Raw genomic sequence first — 21,058 nt, 5'->3', positions numbered from 1 at the left:
TAATGACAGTGTCAAAGCATGCCAGCCATTTCCTCTTCGTCTTCTTGCCAGTGCCAACATGATTTCATCCATCGTCACCCCCGGAGTCATCATAATCGTCTGTCGATAAGTGAACTTCAAGAGAAGATCTATGCCTCGGATGCAGTGCAAAGGCAAGGCACATGTTGAGTTGTCCCAGCCGCTCGAGACAGGTAGGTCGCTACCTTTCCGGAATCGGGCTCTTGGCCAGACGTCCTCCCGCGCTTACTCTCTTCTGTAATCGGGCATCTCTCTCCCGCTGCAGCTTTTCGTTGGGACTCAGGTTGCCGGGCAATGACCCGACGCTGTCGTTTGAAAACCCCGTGCTGCGCCCTCGTTTCTCTTCAATATACAATTGCGCACTCCGGCTGAGGGGGAAGGCCGGCATCGTCAACGGAACTTCTGCACCATTTTGAAGCAGCATCTCTGCAACTGGGAATGGCACCGTTCTGTCCGTCTCCGGGGGCTGCCCTGGAGTGGGAGAAGGTGACGCAGGATCGGCGGCCGCCAGCGCCAGAAAAACTGCGTGCGTTCCTCGAGACCTGTCCGTGACATTAGGACTTGCCCTCAAAGCCAAGGCGTAGATCACCTGCTGGATCTCATTCTTCTTGATGGCTGCCAGCAAGGTGTCGTCGGGGTTTGGATAACGCGAAAGTGTGGCTGAAATCGGCTCAACGTATGCCCTATCCACGTACTTTGCCGTAATGAACCGCAACCGCATCTCTCGGGTTGCCTGCGGTGTCGGCTTGAAGCCAGGCTCGAGCTTCGCTTCCCAAATCATGTTGGACACTCTATTTCCAACAAGAAGTAACAGCTCGACAATATCAGAGGTGAAGGAATTGATGTCCAAGGTGAGAGATCGCACTTTGCTGATGTGCGTGCCGAGGGAGCGATGAATGCCACTACATTCAATGCATAGAATAATGGCCAAATTGATTGAAACCCATTCGACTTTTGTACCCGACCCGCAATCAGCGCACCAGCAATTTCCTTGGTCGTTGTCGCGAAGCAATTGAAGCAGCTTGTCAGGATTCTCGTCGAAACTCGAGCTGGTTGATCGATGCGTGCTGGGCCGAGCGCCCACAGTAATTCGGCGTACGGGTGCGCTATTTGAATTTGCGTGACTGTGGTGGCTATTGTGGCCAACAGAGGGGCTCTTGCCGGTGAGGATCGAGCCAATGTCTCTCTTGATGTATCCTGAATCGCTCGGCGCCGACTTGTCTCTCATGATGCGACCTTCGACCGCACTTTGCAACGCATTGTTGATAGACGTTATCCAGCTGTTCATATCTTCTTCCGACGTTGCTTGGTAGACTCGTTTGAACTGAGGCGTAATGACTTCGAAACAGAATCGACGCTCAGCATTCCGTGCTTCTCGAACAGATGCCATTCTCAAGTCGATTGGATCATTGTGCAAATCAAGCCTTTGTTTCCAGTTGCTATACTCCGAGAGCTTGCCCTGATCGAGAACAATCCAGAACCTGCTTTGTCAGGACGCAAAATGCTTTGGGGGTTCCAGGTGAACTTACTTGTGCCAACCCTGTTTGTTCAGGTTGCGCGGGTCAACATGATTGCTTCCGCCCTTACTAAGGGACCATAGCAGGCCTTCTTTACGCTGTGTGCTGCTGGCGCCTGACGATTGGCCATAGTCTTTCTCCTCCAAATCACGGATTCCTTTGAACTTTGAGGCTTGAGCAGGACTTCCAACAGAAGAATTGCCGAGACTGCCCGGGGATCGAGATAGCTCAGGAGAAGCCATTGAAAGGGAAGGATTCGAACCCGAAGACATTGCCACCTTCAACTGCGATCCTGTGCTGTCGGCACGGCCTAGATCACTGTCGGAAACATACGCAGTTCCATTTGAGCTCGCAACCGGGCCACTGCTTGTACCGGGTACAGGGATGGGATCGGGCTCATTGTACGGCTGGTTGCTTTTCTCGAGTAGTCGTCTCTTCTCTTCGCGCTCCCGCCTTTGGTACTGATACTCCTTATCGGCCTCTTGTACTTCGTTTGAAAGTGCCTCCAACTGGGGTAGAAGGGTATCGATCTTTTTCGCCGCCTCGAGGAAGCTCTTCGTTTGAGCGTCAGCGTATCGCGTGAGGTGGGACAGAACTTCCTGTTCTTTGCGGCCGCCATGCAAGTCTTGCATGAAACTCGAATAGTCGAAACGCTTGAGCTCGAAGTTGCGACGCTTGGTCTGGTACTTTGAATCACTCTCTGCCAGTTTCTTAGCCTTGACAGAATCGTGACGCTGTCCGAGATATCTTGAAACGTAAGCATAGTAATCCTTGCTTTCCTCCTCAAAGTCACGTTTCTTGGACTCGGCTTGCTTGATATCCACTGTATAGAATTTGTCCAAAGGATCGATCACAATCCTCTTGAGGTTGACAGTATTTGTCCGCTCATAGGCGAGAATCTCCCGGGCAATCTTGTCAAAGTAGTGTTCGATGGCTGGCTGGACAGCATTGGCATTTGTTGAAGAGGCTTCCCGAAGAGTATCGATGAACTCGGAAAAGTTCTTATTGGCCTCTTGCTGTGCTTCGTGTGCTTGTTTGGCCATCTTGAGCACGCGTTTCATCTGCGTCCGCATGTTGCCAGTCTTTTGCTCCAACGATTTAATCGTCGCCCTGAAGACAGGTCCATCGTCTGGTACAAGAACATCGTCGGTGGGTTTCGGGCATGCGACATCTACTTTGATCGGCTCCGACGCAGATTGTGGCACAGGGAGGATGGTGGTCGATGATGTATTGCCCGGCAACGGTGACAAGGGCTCGTCTAACTCGGCATGACTGATCCGAGAATCCACAGACTGGGACGAGGCGACACGGATCTTAGGAGGGGCGGTCAGTAGGAAGGGAGGGGATGGCGAGTTTGGGTGGCTGAGCGGCGAGACTGGGTCTGGAAGAAGTCAGCTGCGGGCCGCGGGTAAGAAAGACGAGCGAAGCCTTACTCGACACCCAGTATGAGAAACTAGCCAGAGTGTGCAGGCAGTGAGCGCGAGGGTCGTATTCGACGAACTATGACGGGATCAGCAATGCTTCATGCTCATGGTCTGTAGTGAGCATACGCTGCAGGAATTCCTCCATCCACCTCCCCTGTCTTCAATGCTCTTTGGAGGTTTCCATTTCCAGGTCCATTCAAAAGAGACGGAGGGAGTGCCGCCAGTCGCAAAGTCGCCTACCAACTCAACGTTGGAATTCTTGTGTAGATTCGGGTCTGCGTGGAACTCGCGGGTCACCAAGTTCTCTACTTCGCGGGGTGTAGAGGCATAGACGTAGGTCAGTCCGCTGATTTGAGTGTCGGTCGTTGCTACAGCGTCAGCGCCGCCGTTGGTGACAAACTGTTGGCCTTGACGTATAACGAAGGTAAAGGTGAAGACTAGCTCATCGTCTTGGTTGAGCTTCAGTATGAAATTCGGGACGCCGCCGGGACTTGTTACGACTTCGGTGTCCTGCAAATATGAAGGTCAGCGCATGTCCCTAGGAAGTAGAGAGAGCAGAGAAAGTGCGGTGCTGTTCTTTGCGCCTACGAACCTGAACGAATTCTATGGGACTGCCGTCGCCTAGCGGACGAGAGGCCGAGACTCTGGTGGCGGGGAATGCATTGGGAACGATGTTAACGGAAGAGCGCCTTCGCGGGTTGGAGATGACGAGAGAAGATATGGATACTGCAACGAAGAGTTAGCAAGCGGATGCGCAAGGCTGCATGCATGAACAGGCAAGGCAGAGGGCAAGCAGAACAGAGGGAGCAGAGGGCGGGAGGTCGCACGTCGATTCTGGTCTCTAAGATAGAGGGTAGCCCCGTCATCGGGCTTGCTGCTAACGATGCCCATGATGAGATGTTGAAGTTAGGATTAACGGCGCATGAAGATGTAGAACGTCGGAGGTGAGGCAGAGGCAGAGGGAGCGCCTCTTTGGTGGTCGGCGGGCTTTGCAGCGCGGGGTCGCAAGTTAGCCAGGAACGTGAACATTTGGCGACACAAAAAGAGGCCAAGCCACAGCCACGGGCAGGCGGTACGGAAGCGTGGACTGAGCAGCCAGGTTCGAGACGCTGCGGCTGCGGGAGGCGACGAGGGCCTGAACGAAGGGGTTAAAGTAAAAGCTGCGGGGATAACGGCAGGCGACGGCGGCGTCGAGGGTGGGAGTATTTGAGGGGTGAACAGGAATGAAAGGTAAAAAACCAGAGATGTAGTGGTAGTTGTTGTAGAGTAGAATGGACGGGGGGAAATGAATAAGAGAGTCATGCAAATGCAAAAGGTTGAATGTTGCGATCCGATGTCGACGGAGAACCACCAGCTGCTGGGCTGCGGCACGTCTGCCTCAGAGGCCTGTTGCTTGTCGGTCGCTGTCACTGTGTTGCTATTGCTGAGGTGCTTGCCTGCTGCCGCTGATGTGCCCCCCAGTGCCCCCCCTCCCCTCCTTGAAAGTGTCGTCAAGGCCCGCATTCGGTTCAAGATACTTGTGTCGCCGCGGAGATTTCCCACGCCAGTCAGGTACATGTACACGATGCATGTGGGCTGGACTTGGCCGGGCTGGGCTTGTCACTGTGGTGGTCTGGAGTAAGGTAAGGTACCATGCCACCTCGTCTGAATTGGACTGGGAAGCACGAAGGGTAAGGTACACTACGCGCCGCCGCTGCCACTGGAAAGCTGCGATGCGCAATTAGGTACATCCAGCGCTGGCTGGGCAGGTGCATCTCACCTCAATCCCCAACTGCCCTTCCCCCGTTGTGACGTTGAATCAAGCCCACTTGGTCTTCAGGCGCCAGGGTTGGCGAAGACGAGATTGGCGCCGATTTCACTTTTATCCCGACCCCTGCCCGCCGGCCTCAAATTCCCATGATTATCCACCCGTGGAACTCTCTTCGTCTAGCCTTTCCAATGGAATACCAAGCATCGGGCTGCATCAACGATAATAATATCTATCACACAAAGAGCTTTACCCCCTCGGCATCACCTCTATGGCATTCAGGAGCGCGAGGGTCTACCTCACCTCACCATCCACGGACACCAAACCTTCCAAAGCCTTGTCAAGTACAAGAACAGCACCAACACTAACACCATCACCGCCAGCCATCCACCATCTCACCTCCGGGTTTCATGTGTCCTCCTAGGTCCTCTTTGGGGCACTGAACAGCATCCGCGTCTCTCCTTCATTCCAGGCACAACGGCGGCCTCTTTCACTTTTTTAGACGTCTATGGTGGGGTCATCAGTTCAAGATCTTCGACAGTTGACCAAAGCGCATGGGATCACCACACCACCTGGTCCTGCCCATCCCGCACATTGTTGGGCCGTAGCAAGGCACCTTGGCACTAATTACCAAGTCTTCATGACAAGCACGAATAAGCAACAAACTGACTGGGCGCGCAGTACCGCCGTTCCTTTTCGTGCCCCCCAATCCTCTCCACTCTAGGGGCCTAGGTATTTGCCCCTCCCAGATTCCCAACTTGGGGAAGCGAAGCAAAGCCCGGCAAGCCGCGAGATCTTGAACACCCTCTCGGACGCCATGTCTCCGTCCCCCAAGTTTCTTCTACGCGGAGATATGGCCCTGTCTGTTGGCCACTGGGCAAGGATTCTGTTCATCACGCCGACAAAGCGGCTCTTGCAAACTGTTCGCTTGATTATGGCGCTTTCACCCGTTTACTTATCCAATATTCCAGAGAGTCGGGATCCAACTCGTCAACTTGCGACGACACCACCTGCAGGTTGCCAATTATGCTCCTGCATTGCATCAAGAAAGGGGGTAGCTGATGAGGGGCCTTCGGAGACTGACTCCCCAGTCCTCTGAAAAGCCTTGAAAGTCAATCGGCCGTCACTCTCCTCCACTCCAGGAACTACATAGTAGATGCAACAAGCTCTCGAATCATACGAACGAAGTCTCTGCGTTGATCGAACTTTTCGTCTAGCCAGTCGGGTTCAGTCTTGGGTTCGGCATGCTGTCCTTATGCCTACCAAAGTCCCGGGAAGCGTCTCCGCCTCTCTACCTTTGCTATGAGCCAAGCAGAGTCCAGCCGATTCCGAGACTCTCAGGTAAAAGAGGATGGAGAGCTGTTTCAGACTTTCTCTCACGAAAGCAGTGCGCCTGTCACCGATCAACGGGCGCCGGCCGCCATGGCCTGCGCGGCATAGCTGTTTAGTCGGTGCAAAGCTAAGAGCATCTCGTACGCGCCTTGATACCTATTACCACCATGACTCCTTCCGACTGTGACGGCGCACCGTTCACTCCGTCAGAAGCTTTTTGTTCCTACGGATACGATCCCACAACTTGGGCAACGTCTTGCACGCCAGCATCGAACTTGCAACCCATACATCACCAAATGTCAAATACTTTACAATGCAGGCCTGTCACCTCCGGCTTGTTGGCGCTGTATTGGGCAATTTCGCCTTTCTGACTTATTACGGCTCCAGCAGCCGGGCTCGTCCGTGTGTATGAGATAAACAATGGACCATGCGATCCCCAGCGTCCCAGCGGCAGACAAGGAACATCCCTCGGACAAAATTGAGACGAATAATCGGGCATTGGGCACAGAGAACATAGCGACTCGAGCCTTCTACCTGTTCTGAATCTACGGCTTTCAGTGCCACTGCCAGCTTGATTGCCACGACGCATCGTCGATCTTCTTGCCCTGATCATGATAAGACTGCGATTGCACCTGTGTCAAATCAACTGGACCGCTGGAACGCCAGTGTGGTCCTTTGCACAGCATAGGTCCTACCAATGAATATGGCCACAGAGCTTCTGCCGGTGACTAGGAGGTAAGACATTTGACCGAGAAAGGCATTGTGACTTGGGTCAAGGAAAATGCTCAATGAGTGCCCGTGGAGTATCGTACAGAATATGATAAGGACCGGGAAATGATGAGCTGCGCATGATGGACCAGATATGCGCGTCCTGGACGCTCCATCTTTGGTCCGGACGGACTACTGATTCGCTGGACAATGGCTGTGGAAATACCCTTGGACCGTTCGGAGGATGCAGTGGAGAAGAAAGAAAATTGAAAGAACAAGGAGAAAGGTCGATAGAAGCGGCCAAGACACATTACGCGGAAGCATGTGATTTGCTGATACCGTTGGTCCCTTTGGAAATGGTCGTATCCGTACGGATAATACATAACGCTATCGCTAGTGACACAACACGCGAGCAGTTCCCTTTGGTGTTGATAGTCTCAGGCTCAACTTCACTCACATAGAATTTCAAGGCGATCTGCAGGAGGCCGGACTGAGAATCCGAGACTAATGCCAGACGGTGAAAGTTTTCGTATTGAAGGCGAAATAGCCAAGCATGGCGGCAACAGATCTCGTATCGTGAATGTCTCCCTTTGTACAGAGTGTGGTCCCACGTCCGTGGACTTGCCGCCTGAGAGCTTCTTTCAAGGGAGCCTTACACGGCCTGACGAAAGAGACGAAACATCGAAAGTCGGTGACTATTCTCATGTGGTGTATCTCTTCAATTATCTGTTGGGGAGAGGTCTTGATGAAGTTTCGTCTCCAGCTCTGTCGCAAAGAAAAATCAAAGGTAGAATCTGACCCAGAGCTTGGAACAAAACACCAAGACCCATTGCATGCCAGTTGTTGGCATTATCCGTTTGCTCGCATTTCTCTAGATTGAGGTGTCGTATCGTCAGGCCAGAACTGCAGTGACCAGTGGTCCGGCCCCGTCCACGGGTCTCCGCCGGTTAGGCATCATCGATACCCGATACGCCCAGCACTAATGAAATCAGAATACCTCTGTTCACCAACTAATGCCACCCATCTTACTTGCTGCGATAAGTACCTCATTAGCGACGAAATGTTGCTAGAGGTATACTATTCGCCAACTTAGCCTCCCTCCCGTCCCTCGTGCTGTCCATACCAGGGCCGCTTAGCGCCGCGCAGGGCCGCAGGTACCACCGTGCCACCTTTTCCTGAAAAGTACAAGGGGTCCCGGCAGTCACCACATCTCCTTTTCTGCCAATGACGTGTGTCACCTGCTGCACCAAACATTCACCCCCAAACCTTCTGAGGGTCCCCAAGCGGCTGCAGTGTGCTTGCTAGACATTGGGTCCTTGGCAGATCAACACCACCATCCAACTCTCGACGGCCACCACATTTCGCCGCAACCTTCATTTCCTCCAAACCCCCCGACCTACCGACGATAACTTCTCCGCTGTCGCAGCTGGAACCTTCCTGACAGCCCTAGATCGACCTGTCACGTCTACGAACAAAGTCTACAGCCGACCACTACAAACCACCTAGCTGGCCATTCTGCGCTGGTACGAGAATGACAGCTTTCTCATAAATCGTGCCCCGTTATCGCCCACGTCCGACTTTCGACCCCACGCATCTCCGGACCCGTTACGATCCGCGATCATGTCATCCGCTTCTAGGAGCTCGTGGATGCCGGGCCGTCGAGTAACTAGCAACCGGCTAAGCATGAGACCGAGGGGAGCATCCAGGGGCAACATCACCGTCGTCAGCCATGACGATGCCTATACTTTTGCATTGCGAATTGCATACCTCAACCACATCCTCCAACCGAGACAGAAGCGAAAGCAATATGTTGCCGCCCCGAAACCAGCCCAGAGATCCCACACGAGCGTCACCGAACTGGTCGGTCAATTCGTCTCGTCAGGTTCCAACAGCATCAAGCTGCCCCATGGCTTCCAGAAACCCTTGGAGAAGAGACTTAAGAACGTCCTGACAGGAAAGGAACCCATGCAAGGCTTCAACGACTCGGCTCTGAAGCGCAGCTTTGCCGAAGCATACACAGCATTCACCGAGAAGGGCTTTCAAAAATCCGTAGAGAAGGACCGAAAGCTCGAGCCTTACGTTCTCATGTTCTACTCGTCCGCGACCAAGGCCAACCAAAAGTATGCCCAGCTAACATCGGCGACGGACGACTCGTGGAAGGAAACGGCGGACAGACATATGGCCATGTTCATCAGGCTAGTGGCGCAAACTCTTCGGGACCAGGGGCACGACAGAGACAGGCCCGAGTTGATGAGCCGATTGCATACTTTGGAGAACAAGCTACTCACTAGGGATCAGAACTTGTCTCTCGACGCTGCTCAGGGCGAAGGCAACACCATCGAGATCGTCGTTCCTCCGAGCACCGACGTCAAGGACATGCCGCTAGTCCTCACCGTGGCTCGCATATTTGGTCGATCCAACTCCGAAGTACAGTCTGACATCGAGGCTAGCCGATACATCTGGACGGAGGAAAACGCGATCAAGGACATGAAGAACTACCAGCAAAGGTTGGCTTCAGGTGCACCTGGCGCTTTGAGGAGTCAGGACTTTGATGTCGAGGAAGCCTTCCAAGAGTGGAGGAGAGCTGAAGCGCCGCATCTGTCTCAAATCATTCTCGACATTTTGACTGTCAACCCTGAGTTGGCCAAGACGTCAACGGCTACGATGGACAAGCCACTTCCTGGACGGCCCATGTCAGTCTTCGGGACAGAACAATCGTACTCGGAAATCAGCAAAGCAATCTCTAGCCCTGATGGTTCCCTCCTGAACTTCGACAGCTCTATCAACTTTGATTCTCTATCTCTCGACGACTCTAGCCAGGACTTCGAGGAGGCCGTCTACACGTTCATACCCAACGACTCGAGAGCTTTCTATAAGGCCATCCTGAAAGATTGTATGACGTATGATCAACTACACGCTGATCCGGCAGCAGAGTTCACTCCGATCTCGAAGCAGTCTGGCGACCTGCTCATGGAACTTAGCGTGTACTGGCGCCTTCCTCAATTTTCAAGACTAATTGCTTTTGTCGAGGTGATTGGGAAGAAGTTTCTCGACGGAGAGCTTCCTGCCGAGGATCTTCTCGCTGCAATCAACAACGTAAAGACTACGGGTGAAGATGTCAAGAAACCGCCACACTTACACCAGTATAACGCGGGCTTGCTGGACATTGACCAAAGCCGTTGGACCATTCATGATTTCGCTGTATACCAGCAGACACTCCACAGCCTCCACGACTTTCTACTACGAGATCTTTACAACCTAATGCTCAATTGTTACGCATCGAAACCACCCAACATTGCGGCCGTGATGGAGTTGTTGGTGGACCATATCCACTCGGATCCTGCGTTCTCCGTCAAACCTGAACAGGCTCAGGAATTCGCTACTCATCTCACCGACGGCATGAGACGTGCTGCCACGGACGCGTACAACGCTTTTGTGCACGAGAAACTACCCAATCATGCCTCTGAGTGGCAGTTCACCCACGTTGTTGAGCTCGGCCGGGCGGTCACCAAGCTTTCGAACAAAATTCAAAAACGGTACAAGAATATCGGGGAGATTATGGGCGTCAAACCCTGGCAGGTCCTCGTGGATGTGATGTTTCCCAGCTATGAACGAGATGCGCAACACATCATTGAACGCACTATTGCAGTTGCAAAAGAGAGTGGTGAAGAAATCAACATGCAGGATGGGTTTGACCTCTACAAAGAGCTAGTTGACATGCGCCGGACACACCACGCCGCGCTGCCCGACAAGCCATTCGAGTTCCAGATTGAGGAACTTCTGGTGGACTTCGTTTGGCGATGGGTTCGCAATGCCGAGAGTGTCATGGTCGAATTAGTCGACAACGCAATTGCCGAAGATCCGTTCCAAGTCAAGACTCACAATCCCGACGGCATTCCTTCGGACAACGAACGACACAGCTCCTCCGTTGTGGATATATTTTCCATGTTCCATCAAACCATGGAACAGGTCTATCAGTTAGAATGGGACAGCGACGTCCACCACGCCAGATTCATGACGGCACTGGCTCGTTCTTACGCAGCTGGCATTGGCCAATACTGCGAGGAGCTTGAGAAACGATTTGGAAAGGAGATGGACCGGCCAACGGCGCAGGAGGCTGCAGCTGCGAACCAAACAACACAAGAAAAGTTCATGCAGTATGCTCAGTATGCTCGAGATGCCTGGAACACCAAAGATGCTCCAGAGCCGTTTCAATTCTATCCTGAGGTTTGCACCAATTTACCACCCTGCATCACGTAACTCGCTAACATAATCTTAGTCTTTCGTCAAGCTCAACAATATCGAGCATGCCATGCAAGCTCTAGACAAGCTAGAGAAGTCGATGAACGTCGACGCTTGCGCCGAGGTTTTGCAAAAGGCTGAGCGCCTCGGCAAGCAACAACCAAGACGACCTAATAAGTACGTCTTCACAATCAAGATTGTTGAAGCCGAAGACCTGAAGGCTTGCGATCCGGGTGGTTTCAGTGATCCGTACGTAGTCCTCGGAGACGAGTACCAAAAGCGTCTTTATAAGACACGCATTGTGTATCGGAATTTGAACCCTCGCTGGGACGAATCTGTCGACATCACGGTGTCAAGTCCGCTGAACATCATCGCCACTATTTGGGATTACGATACCTTTGGCGAACATGACTTTGTTGGTCGTACGTCGCTCAAGGTTGATCCCATTCACTTTAGTGACTACCTGCCTCGCGAATACTGGCTGGATTTGGACACCCAAGGTAGAGTGTTGCTGCGTGTGAGCATGGAAGGCGAGCGCGACGACATTCAATTCTACTTTGGAAAGGCGTTCCGCCACTTGAAGAGAACAGAGAGAGATATGGTCCGCAAGATCACGGATAAGGTACGCTTCATTTCGTTGCACTTGGATTCAGCTGCTAACTCTGATCTAGCTCCGAGCTCAAATCAGTGCCACCATTTCTCTCGAAACTTTGCGGAGACTGGTCAAAGGTGGCGGTATCGGTTCGCAGGTGACCAGTCTATGGAAGAAGAGGGCATCGACCATGCCAGTCGTCACCACAGCAAGCGACATCGAGGGAGCATTGCAACCGCTGTTCCACTACTTTGACCAGAACTTCGCCATTATGAAACAGACCCTAACCGACGCCACGATGCTTGCGGTCATGACACGTCTATGGAAGGAAGTCCTCCAGGCCATAGAAGGCCTTTTGGTGCCCCCGCTGTCCGAGAAGCCCTCTTCGCAGAGGCCCCTGGCACAGAAGGAGATCGACATTGTCTATCAATGGTTGAATCTTCTCTTTGAGTTCTTCAATGCCAAGGATGACTCTGGAGAGCAGTTGGGTGTGCCGCAGGACGTCCTGAAGTCGCCCAAGTGGCACGAGCTGGCAGCCTTGAACTTCTTCTACTTTGAGCCAACGGATACCCTGATTCGGGAGTCTGAGCGCATGGCTGCTGCCAACGCCCAGCGCGCGACGCAAATGCTTCTTCAGGAGAAGCACGAAAACCGACTCTCGGCTCCAGCAACATTTGGGCCAACCTTTAGCGGCGGGCCTGGAGCTTTCGCTAGTATGGGCACTATCCGACGTGGCAAGAGTATCATGATGAGCCGAAATCTAGGCACAATGAGAAGAGCCAAAGAAGAGAAGCGCAAAGAGGCCCAGGCAGACCCCAGCGATGATATGATCCTCCGCATTCTTCGCATGCGGCCCGAAGCAACTAACTACCTCAGGGAGAGGCACCGTCAAAAGGAGCGCCAGGCAGCTGCTGCGGCTGCGGCGCTGATTGTCAAGAACAGTATCAATCAGGGGTGGAATACGGGGGGTGCGTCAGCCTATCGGGCTAATAACCTGCCCAGACGATGAGATGATCGACAGCGCGGGGTGGACGCGGCACAGCGAGGCCGTAAAAGCAGGGCGGACATGGCGAGGCGTTGGCTCTCGACTTTTTTTGTTTCTGTTTCTGCTTTTTTACCTCTTCGTTTTTGTTTGCTCATCTCGTTTGGTTTACTGGGCAATTAGGTGGGGAAGGGCGGCAGGCAGGCATACTTCGATACCATTCTGGAGAGAGCAGAGAGCAGAGAAAGAGCGTGTGTTATGTGATGCCCGAGTGTGGAAGGAACGAGGCGAAGAGCAAAGGAGCAAACACGCAGCAGCAACCAACGGCCTATTCTTGTTTTTAACGCACGCAGATTTGGGCGCACGCAAATTTTGGTAATGGTTTAACGGCATCACGGGCTATATGTAGATACCCCCCTTAGCTACGTTCTTAACCTCGCTGGCGCCTTTGTTATGGTTTTTGGTTTTCAAAGAAATGAGGGGTTTTATTTATTTACTCATTTATTTATTCTTTCTTTCTTTGCCTCGTTTTTGACTCGGAGAGATCGGTCGTTTCCAGAGAGGGGTGATGATGATCCCACGGGTTAATCCGAGACTTCTCTTCTGTTTAAACGTGCAGGATCATAGGCTTGGTGATAAAGAGTGCAATGCTACCTTTTGAGGCTGTCCTACTTGTTTAACAAGATCTACCAAGTTACTTATCCAACTATGTGTAGTTGTACATGGTGGTCTGATCCAACTTGAAGTTTGCTCACATCCGTCCACCAGCGAGCTAGCTAAGATGCCCATCATCCATGTAAGGCGAATTCCTCCATTGTTCCTGCCCTATGAGTTTAATGCTCTGCAGTCTGCAGTCTGCCGTCCATGATCTGCGGCACACATCATGCAGAATGCGGCCTCATTCTCTGCATCAATTCGACGGCGATCGAAATAGCTGACAAAGATATCAATCAGGTTGAGGTTGGGCTGCCAGGACTCCAGGAGAGAGAAGAGTGTGTATGTGTGTGTGTGTGTGTGTGTCCTGCAGGTCTGAACCTTGTCTCCTGTCCAAACGGAAAGGAGGAACAGGAAGAAGAAAAAGAAACGGCAATGGAGCAGCAAACGGAACCATCGAGGAGAGTCCTATTACAGAGAGAAGTCGAGTCTCTTGAGGGTGTTTATATGTCGAGCAGCAGATGATCTTTGATAACTTGGAATCCAATTCGTATAATCAAAGGCATCGCTCATGAAGCGGGACAGCAGAGCCATTCCTGAGGGCTATACTGCATACTTCCAATATCCCAGAACAAAAAAAGGTTCCTCAATGACGTCTACGGTCCCCGTGGCACCCCGCCCTTGGGGGCGCAACCTACCCTGTCAACTATGCGATGCGACGGCGGTCTGCTTGTTAGAGGAGCCTGCCGGGGCCTTTCAAACCATTATCAGACATCGAGTATAGCGTTGCTAGGGTATCACGAATGAAACATCCGTTCCGTTCATCACGTTCCTACTGCGTAGATATACCTCTTTGCTAAGCTTAATGGCCTTAGGTGTTAGGTGTTAAAGCTCGAGTTTAGCTCGAGGAGGGGGGCGGGGGGAGAGGAGGGGTCTTCACGAGGAGCTTCATGAGAGCTTCACTGTGACCCTGACATTGTAGGGCTCTTGGCACTGCTCTCCCAGAAGCACCATCATGCCATCCCAGCAGCACGGTCGAACACGGCCAGACATCGGTACACTTATTCCAGAGTAATCCTCCAGTGTGTTCGTTCCATCACGAATGATGCTCCCGGGGCCGAGAAACGTCGTCATACGCACATGAAATGACGGAGGGATAGGCGGAAGGGTCTCGACCACCGTCACACACGTTCTCCCGTATGCGCCATCGAAGCTTGGGGAACGGCCCGGAGCCCAAGCAACAGACGACTCCGCAAGACGGCTGTCCGCGGAGGGGTTCGAGAAACGGTCGAGAAAGGCCCTGAGAGGTAGAGGACCTACATAAAGAAAGGAGGGTGGGGGGTAGGTTACGGTGCATCGATGCCCAAGTCAAACGCCGCGAGGGTCAACCGGGACAGTTCCATCAGACAGGCCCCTGGCCTGATTCTTGATGCGGGGTGGAAGCCAAAAAAGAGGGAAAAGAAACAAAAAAGCTTTCATATTCCAAGGCCAAGTATCCTCAGTCGGCTGAGGGCATCGCGAAGCGCTCATGCGCCAGCCCCTCTGCTTTTGGCTCAATTCTCTCAACCGAACCGTGGTCGCGTGCACGCATGTGAAGAAAGCACACGTCACCAACTCAAAATGCCGCTCAACGTGTTCTGAACTCCAACCTGTGCCATCAAGGGGTTATTACGATCGTCCGCCTTTGGGTTGGATACAGGGTTTCGGGGTTGGAGTTGAAAAGTAAGTTGATAGCATGGGATGGCCGGACGCCTGCGGTTGCGGAGAGCTCTATTAGGCAGTATACGGTTCCTGCCTGGTTTGTCGAGTCTTGGGTAATCCTGGGGAAGTTGGGTCCGCCTGGTATGGTCTCGAAGTTAAAGATATAGAGGGACCTCGCGCCAGGTCAGAGATATATATTTTCTCCGAATCCAGCGGGCAGCCCGTTGTGTCATGGCAACTCTAAGCTCGTTCTTCGATGACGTTGCGTGGAGCAAGATCGTGATTGTCTTGCGATTGCGCGCGATTTGCATTTGCATGAAGACCATAAGAGTGCGTACCTTGGGTCGTTGGCTGTCGGTCGGAGTTGTGGGTGGAGTGCAGTTGAATTCTTTTCCTAGGATGATCCCCTGTGCTTGGGCCTCGCAGGTATTGTGTTCAAGGCATGTGGAAGGTTGGAGTTGTCGTCGCCCAAGCATTGCTCATAGCCCAAGGTTCGGAGGGAAATGCGGTTGCTCCCAGAAAGAGTACCGTAGAAATGGACCCTCGTCCGCACTCTTAGACCGTATACGGATAGAGTGCTCTTAGCAACCGTAACGCTTGCAAGGAGAACGGTTCCCTGAGGTTGATGGGTGATGCTGCTGCTCCCAACAAGAGCTTGACTCGGGCGAAGTTATCGACAGTGAGAGACAGGCTTGACCAGCACCACTTATCGATAGCTACAGAGGAGTCGAGACAGAGTCTCCCGATATCCGCCAAATTAGGCAGCATGTAACACATCTTCCACGTTGCATTACGTTCTGTGTCCTGAAACTTCAACATCCACGTAAATCCGTAGATTACTACTGCGGTATCAGCTGCGCTGCTGGATGTGGACGGAGTGGCGGGTCGGGGACGGAGGCTGGCCGCGAGTATCAAAGCCATAATAGCTCCGAGTGAGCTCCGACAAGAGCCGGCCGAGAGAATCACCGCTGGCATGTCGAAATGGCAGCCGCGATTTCTGCCGAGGGAGGGTAAAGCGGATTTGCATCTTTCCTTGACGGCTGGCCCTGGGCTTTCGCCGTGTCTCTGTTATCCAATCCACCGTCGTGGGAACGGAAGTTCGAAAGCGTGACATTCTTCTGGAGAAGCTCGCAGCACGAACCCTTACCAGGACTATGGTTGGACCAGCGTAACGGGTCCCTTTCAGGATAACCGCATCGACGAGGGGACCAACAGACCAATGAGAAGACAATGGGACGCTTTGCATTCCTTCTCATCGGTAAACACCGATTTAATGGGACGTCTGCTGGCGAAGCGACCTGTCGCCGACACAAAACGTAAGCTTGGAGCGGTGACTGGCGTACAGTCCATACATTGGTGGATGCGGGTTGCAGTGGCAAGTGTGCCGAGCCCCCCGATCTCGTTCAAGGGTATCAGACTTCATCCTTTCACCGGATGAGACGAGTGGGGGGAGACGAACGCATCTGTGATCCAGAAAAAAGTCATTCTAGCCTTAGCGCTATAGGAAGAAAGAAATGGTCCCGTTGGTGGCTCACGGAGTCGCCGTTGTCCAAGGTTGTCTGTGACCGTCTCCAGGTGAGTTCCACTCGATCTTCTTTTTGAATCAACTGTCGGAGACTTGTGTGTGGCTTGATGCTTCGCAAGAAAGTTTCTGTCGAGAACAATGGTGTTGCTGGTCGAGTCACGGCTTGGCGGACGGTTAGTGCGGAGATGGTACCCCTTGAAAGTAGCGACTCACGGTTGGGTGCGTGTTGACCACGGCGCTGATACGAGTCAATTATTGCTGCAGGGTCCTTCGTGGGAGCTCGGAATATGATACGCTGAACAGTCCCATGGCCCGGCATCGTGCAACCGCAGTCTCCATTTCCAGCAGCCATGCAAGGCAAAGACAATGCTTTGGCTGCTCCATGAGCCTTGCCATGTGGCCGGCGCAAGACCTTGAGGTAAAGATGCCAGGAAACACCTAGCAACCTTTGTTACGAAAGCGCATGGCTTGAGTAGACCTCTTGATCTCAACGGTCACTGAGGGAAATGACCTGGGAATACCGCGAGCTAAAGATTGCTCTTCGCAAACGCAACCCAGAGTTGTCAATTGATTTTGAGCCGATGCCTTTCTGTACCATGTTGATAACGATTACGTACCCAATTGGGCTCGAAGCGCAGTCTCCAGGAACCACTAGTATGATCCAGATAATCATTGTTACGAATGTATATTGTATCTGCTAGCAAGGTTAACTCACGAGACAACGTCGGAGCTCAACGTCAACTCAATCAATATCAGAATCACTGTTATTGAATAGTGAAAGCGGTCTGGTCTGCTTGGTGTAGTCGGAAACTGTCCGGCTAGCACACCGCCCACAGTGACTTATATCATCGGTCAGGCGGTAGAAACAAGATGAAAAATGGGCTCATTGGCGCCTGTGTAATAACCAAGCTACTTGCATTAGGCTGCGGCCTGTGAAGCGTCATGATTTGGTGGTAAAGCCTGTTGAATCGTGCTATAGCAGCTGTTTGTATGGCTTTGGCGTAAGACACAACGAAGAAGCTCTCGGTGAGTTTCCTGCTAGTAAACCCAATCTGGTTAGCATGCATGGCGGCAAAAGGTGCGTGGAAAATAGGGGTTCAGCGTTAAGCCCAGACCCATTCTCAGCCTCTGTTCTGAACAGTTCTTGGAAACTGGCGGGTGGCCGGTTGGGTTTTGAGGCGAGCAAAGGTGGGATGGTCGATGAAGTTCTAAACTGGAATTATCCAAGAAGGTCTTCGGGCTGGCTCAACCGACTCATCGACGACATCTTCGGAGAGACAGCGAGTTTGAGACTGGCATCGACCTCGTTTGTCCAGAAGTATTCTTGGACAAGCGATCGCTAGGCTAAGACCAAGAATGGGCATTCCCTGAGCAAGTAGGTTTCGCGAGTCAACGATTGCTCTCGATGTAGGGCGGCGTGGCTTGAGGTCGAATCAGATTAAAGACCTCGTGGACCACAGTGACGTCGATGGCTTGGGCTTCTCGGCAGGCGGCAGGCTCCCAGCATCCGTACTCGTCCCGCTGTGGATGTTAGGCTGTAGGACAAATGGTTTTGAGGCGGAGGCGTGCCGGCGCTGGGTGAGAAGGTACAGAGTAATACGGGCCAGAAGCAGTGAGAAGCTCGGGCTGTCTTGGTTTCTGAAGAGGACTGTTCGATGATTGTCAACCAGGCGGTGTCCTGAGGATCCGTTTCCGGGGAAATAGCCACACGCGGGGGCGCGGTAGTAAGGGACGTTGAGCAATATGGGCTGCATGGGCTCATGGATTGGAGGCCTGAGATCTGGGATGGTCGAACTCTGGAGGGCATTCCGGCGATACGGTTGTAATGAAAGGACGAGCGACGCGAGATGTTGAAACGGACGAAGAAGGCATTGTGCGTCGATCTTTGGACGGCGTCCCGGACAGTCGTTCTTGACGGGTGGAAACCTTGAGAGCGGACCCTGACGATCGCAGTGGCTGCCTCTCAGACGGTGTCGTTCGTGGGCGTTAGTACCGTAGTGTGAAAGTCAGACGTTGAGAATGGGAGGGGAGTGGGCATCCATGACTCCCTGCAGGCTGGCAGACTGGCACACCGCACGCCTGGGCAGTGACCGGAGCAAACTTCAAGCTCAACCTAAAGACTAAAGTAACGGGCGGGGCGACGGACGGCGACTTGCCGAGCACTCAATGTTTTCGAGAAGTCCCCAAGTCCCCCAAGTTTTCCAAGGGACGTCGAGGGAAGTCAAAGAAAGTGTGTGGCTCCTTTCTTTTTTGGTTTGGGCGGAGGAAGATAGGAAGGTGCACCGTGTAAGAGGGGGGAGAGAAATGGGATCGGGATGGGACGACCGGACCCCTGACCTTGGACCCTTGGCACTTGCTTCACAGTGAGTTAGCTCGCACTTTTTTCTTTTCTCTTCTTTTCCGCAGGAGCCCAGCGCAGGTGCAGGAAGGAGGCACATTTGGTAGCTAGAGGAAGGAATGGAAGGTAGGTAAGGTAAGAAAGATAAGTATCACGTGCGTGCTTATCTCTGGCACTGTCCATTTCACCTCATCGACGTCTCCAGCTCACGACACCTGAGTGCCATTATCCGCATCTATTTGTACTTTACCTGCAGATACGCACTATATTTGCCCGGCTGGCTTCTGTCCGAGAGTACGACACTCAAGTAAGTGACAATAGACTACCTATCCCTTTACAAAGAGAAGCTTGACTAAGGGCATATTCGCCCTCTCCATCGTGGGAATCTCGATCTCGATATCAGCTGCTGAATGTGGAACTTGTTCTCAACTTCCCATGCTTGCGAGCAATGCAGAGGAGAGAGATGAGGTTGGGGCAGGCAAATCAAGCACGGGCATTCCCTGATGCACCATGTGACAGCCGGGCGGCTAGGCCTGTCCGGATTTATCGAATCTCGACTCCTCTCGACTCTCTGAACCGTGGACTTGCCCACTCTGCACCCGATCCTGGATCTGAAGCGGGCCGCGGAGGCATACCTTACCTAAGAAACTGTTGCCGTTCAAGTTTGTTGGTATTAGTTGGTATCCCTATTACCGGCCTTCGGACACAGGCTTACAGCGGCTGGCCGCTCCACCATGTGCGGCACAGCGTAGCAGCTGCAGAGGGACAACGGCGAGGAGGAGCGAGCGCCGCAGGTTACCGTTGTGGAGACGAGAAGGGAATGCAAAGCAACGCTGTTGGTGGCCATGGGAGTCGGGTCAAATCGTGGATGGGGGCGGCCAGGAGCCTCCCGCCGTCACCTAGCTGAGAAATACTACCCTGCGATTCCACACGGAGACCATCGTCGCTACCAATCGCCGGTGCTCCAGCTCCGAAAACTCGTTGGATACACCGTACGGATACCCATGGTACCCTCGTGGTGTGGCAGCATGAGGGACGACGTCAACCTTGGAGAGGGTCTCAGGAAGTCTGGAGAGAAGCACCAAGTGGTGTTTTGTCTGCTCAGTCTTAAGACCCCTATTCCGTGAAAACCGAGGCGCAACTTTTTTGTGGAAGGAGAAGAAAGTCACCTCAACTTTCAAGCAAGCATCCATCCAACCAGGTTCTCCACCGTGGGCATATGCGTTGGTTTTCCCCACACCAATCGCGAAAGAAAACGGTTCTAGCCTGTCACGCCCGTCACGTCCGTCCAGCACGCAGCGCTAGGCCGCCTCGGGAGCGTTGCTGCAAGTGCCCAAACAGCCACAAGCCACAGGACTCTATCCGTACAGTCCACGGATAGGCACCAAGTCTGTCGTTACTTTGCAGGTAGGCCACAGGAGAACACGCGCTGACAGACCGGGGTCGAGGGAGTAGCAAGTAGCACTTCTGCATCCCTGCAGACCTCTACAGTGTGTATGTGGTTGGGTGTGATAGTGTAGTGTACGAAGAACGGATACGCCATTAGCACGTATCTCCCTTACGATACGGCTCTTTTTTGTCTCTCGCCTAGCAGATATTGGAGACTGGGCACGGGTACTGCTTGACTGCGTACAGATACATGTAGTGAAACATGCGGAAGCCCTTCGGCTCGAGGTTGACGGGATACGAAGACTGCGAGATGAGATATCAGGCAAGCCGCCTCAGCTAGGTGGTCAGGTGGCGGCAACGGTCGACATGGCCGAATGCGTGGACTCCAGACGGCAGAATCGCCAGACGAGGAGTAGACTCATTCCGACCGTCTGGACTAAGGTAGTTCCGGTTAGTCTGGCCCCCATATCATTCCTGTCAGTAAGGTACCCAGAGCCTAGGGGAGCGAAAGGACGGTGGAAAGGCGGTGGTCACGGAACTTTGAGATGCACGGATGGGCTGTTGAATCTGTCTTGTGCAGCGACGGTTCCTAGTGTCTGTGATAGACGTGTGAACGGACTGGGCGAGAAGGCAGACACACAGGCATTGGCTATTGATTACGGCGTATGGAATATGGTCACTTCGTCGAGACCGATGAGACGCAGCGAGGCAGTGTTGCCCATCAATCAAGTGATAGATGAGAGGTGAGAGAAGGACGGATCGAGAGAGCATGTCCAATGCCCACGGGGAGCGTACGAGGCATTACCTTACCTATCCCTTGAAATGGGTAGGTACCTTGAGATACTTGTTCATCCTCCCACTGACGTTGCGAAAGACAAGCCGGGCTTGG

General features: G+C 53.0%; 3 protein-coding genes across 3 annotated transcripts; 1 reads left to right on the top strand and 2 right to left on the bottom strand.

Moving 5' to 3' along the window:
• Positions 1-199: 199 nt before the first annotated feature.
• Positions 200-3,850, bottom strand: CTAM01_00423 (PH domain-containing protein; the record flags this gene model as incomplete). The annotated part of the gene is made up of 6 exons (XM_060516475.1): positions 200-1,499; positions 1,548-2,916; positions 2,969-3,035; positions 3,086-3,469; positions 3,552-3,685; positions 3,787-3,850. 6 exons carry the CDS (start codon positions 3,848-3,850, stop codon positions 200-202), a joined length of 3,318 nt encoding a protein of 1,105 aa, XP_060389101.1.
• A 4,516-nt stretch (positions 3,851-8,366) lies between these two features.
• Positions 8,367-12,589, top strand: CTAM01_00422 (uncharacterized protein; the record flags this gene model as incomplete). Its single annotated transcript, XM_060516474.1, has 3 exons — positions 8,367-10,973; positions 11,026-11,610; positions 11,660-12,589. The coding sequence occupies 3 exons, from the start codon at positions 8,367-8,369 to the stop codon at positions 12,587-12,589; spliced, it is 4,122 nt and encodes a 1,373-aa protein (XP_060389100.1).
• Positions 12,590-17,880: 5,291 nt separating this feature from the next.
• CTAM01_00421 (uncharacterized protein) lies at positions 17,881-18,249 on the bottom strand (the record flags this gene model as incomplete). The annotated part of the gene is made up of 1 exon (XM_060516473.1): positions 17,881-18,249. The coding sequence occupies one exon, from the start codon at positions 18,247-18,249 to the stop codon at positions 17,881-17,883; it is 369 nt and encodes a 122-aa protein (XP_060389099.1).
• Positions 18,250-21,058: the final 2,809 nt, after the last annotated feature.

The sequence above is a fragment of the Colletotrichum tamarilloi genome (genome assembly GCF_030869305.1).
Source record: "Colletotrichum tamarilloi strain Tom-12 chromosome Unknown Scaffold_1.1, whole genome shotgun sequence".
Lineage (NCBI taxonomy): Eukaryota > Fungi > Ascomycota > Sordariomycetes > Glomerellales > Glomerellaceae > Colletotrichum > Colletotrichum tamarilloi.
This window is presented reverse-complemented; position numbering and strand designations above follow the sequence as displayed.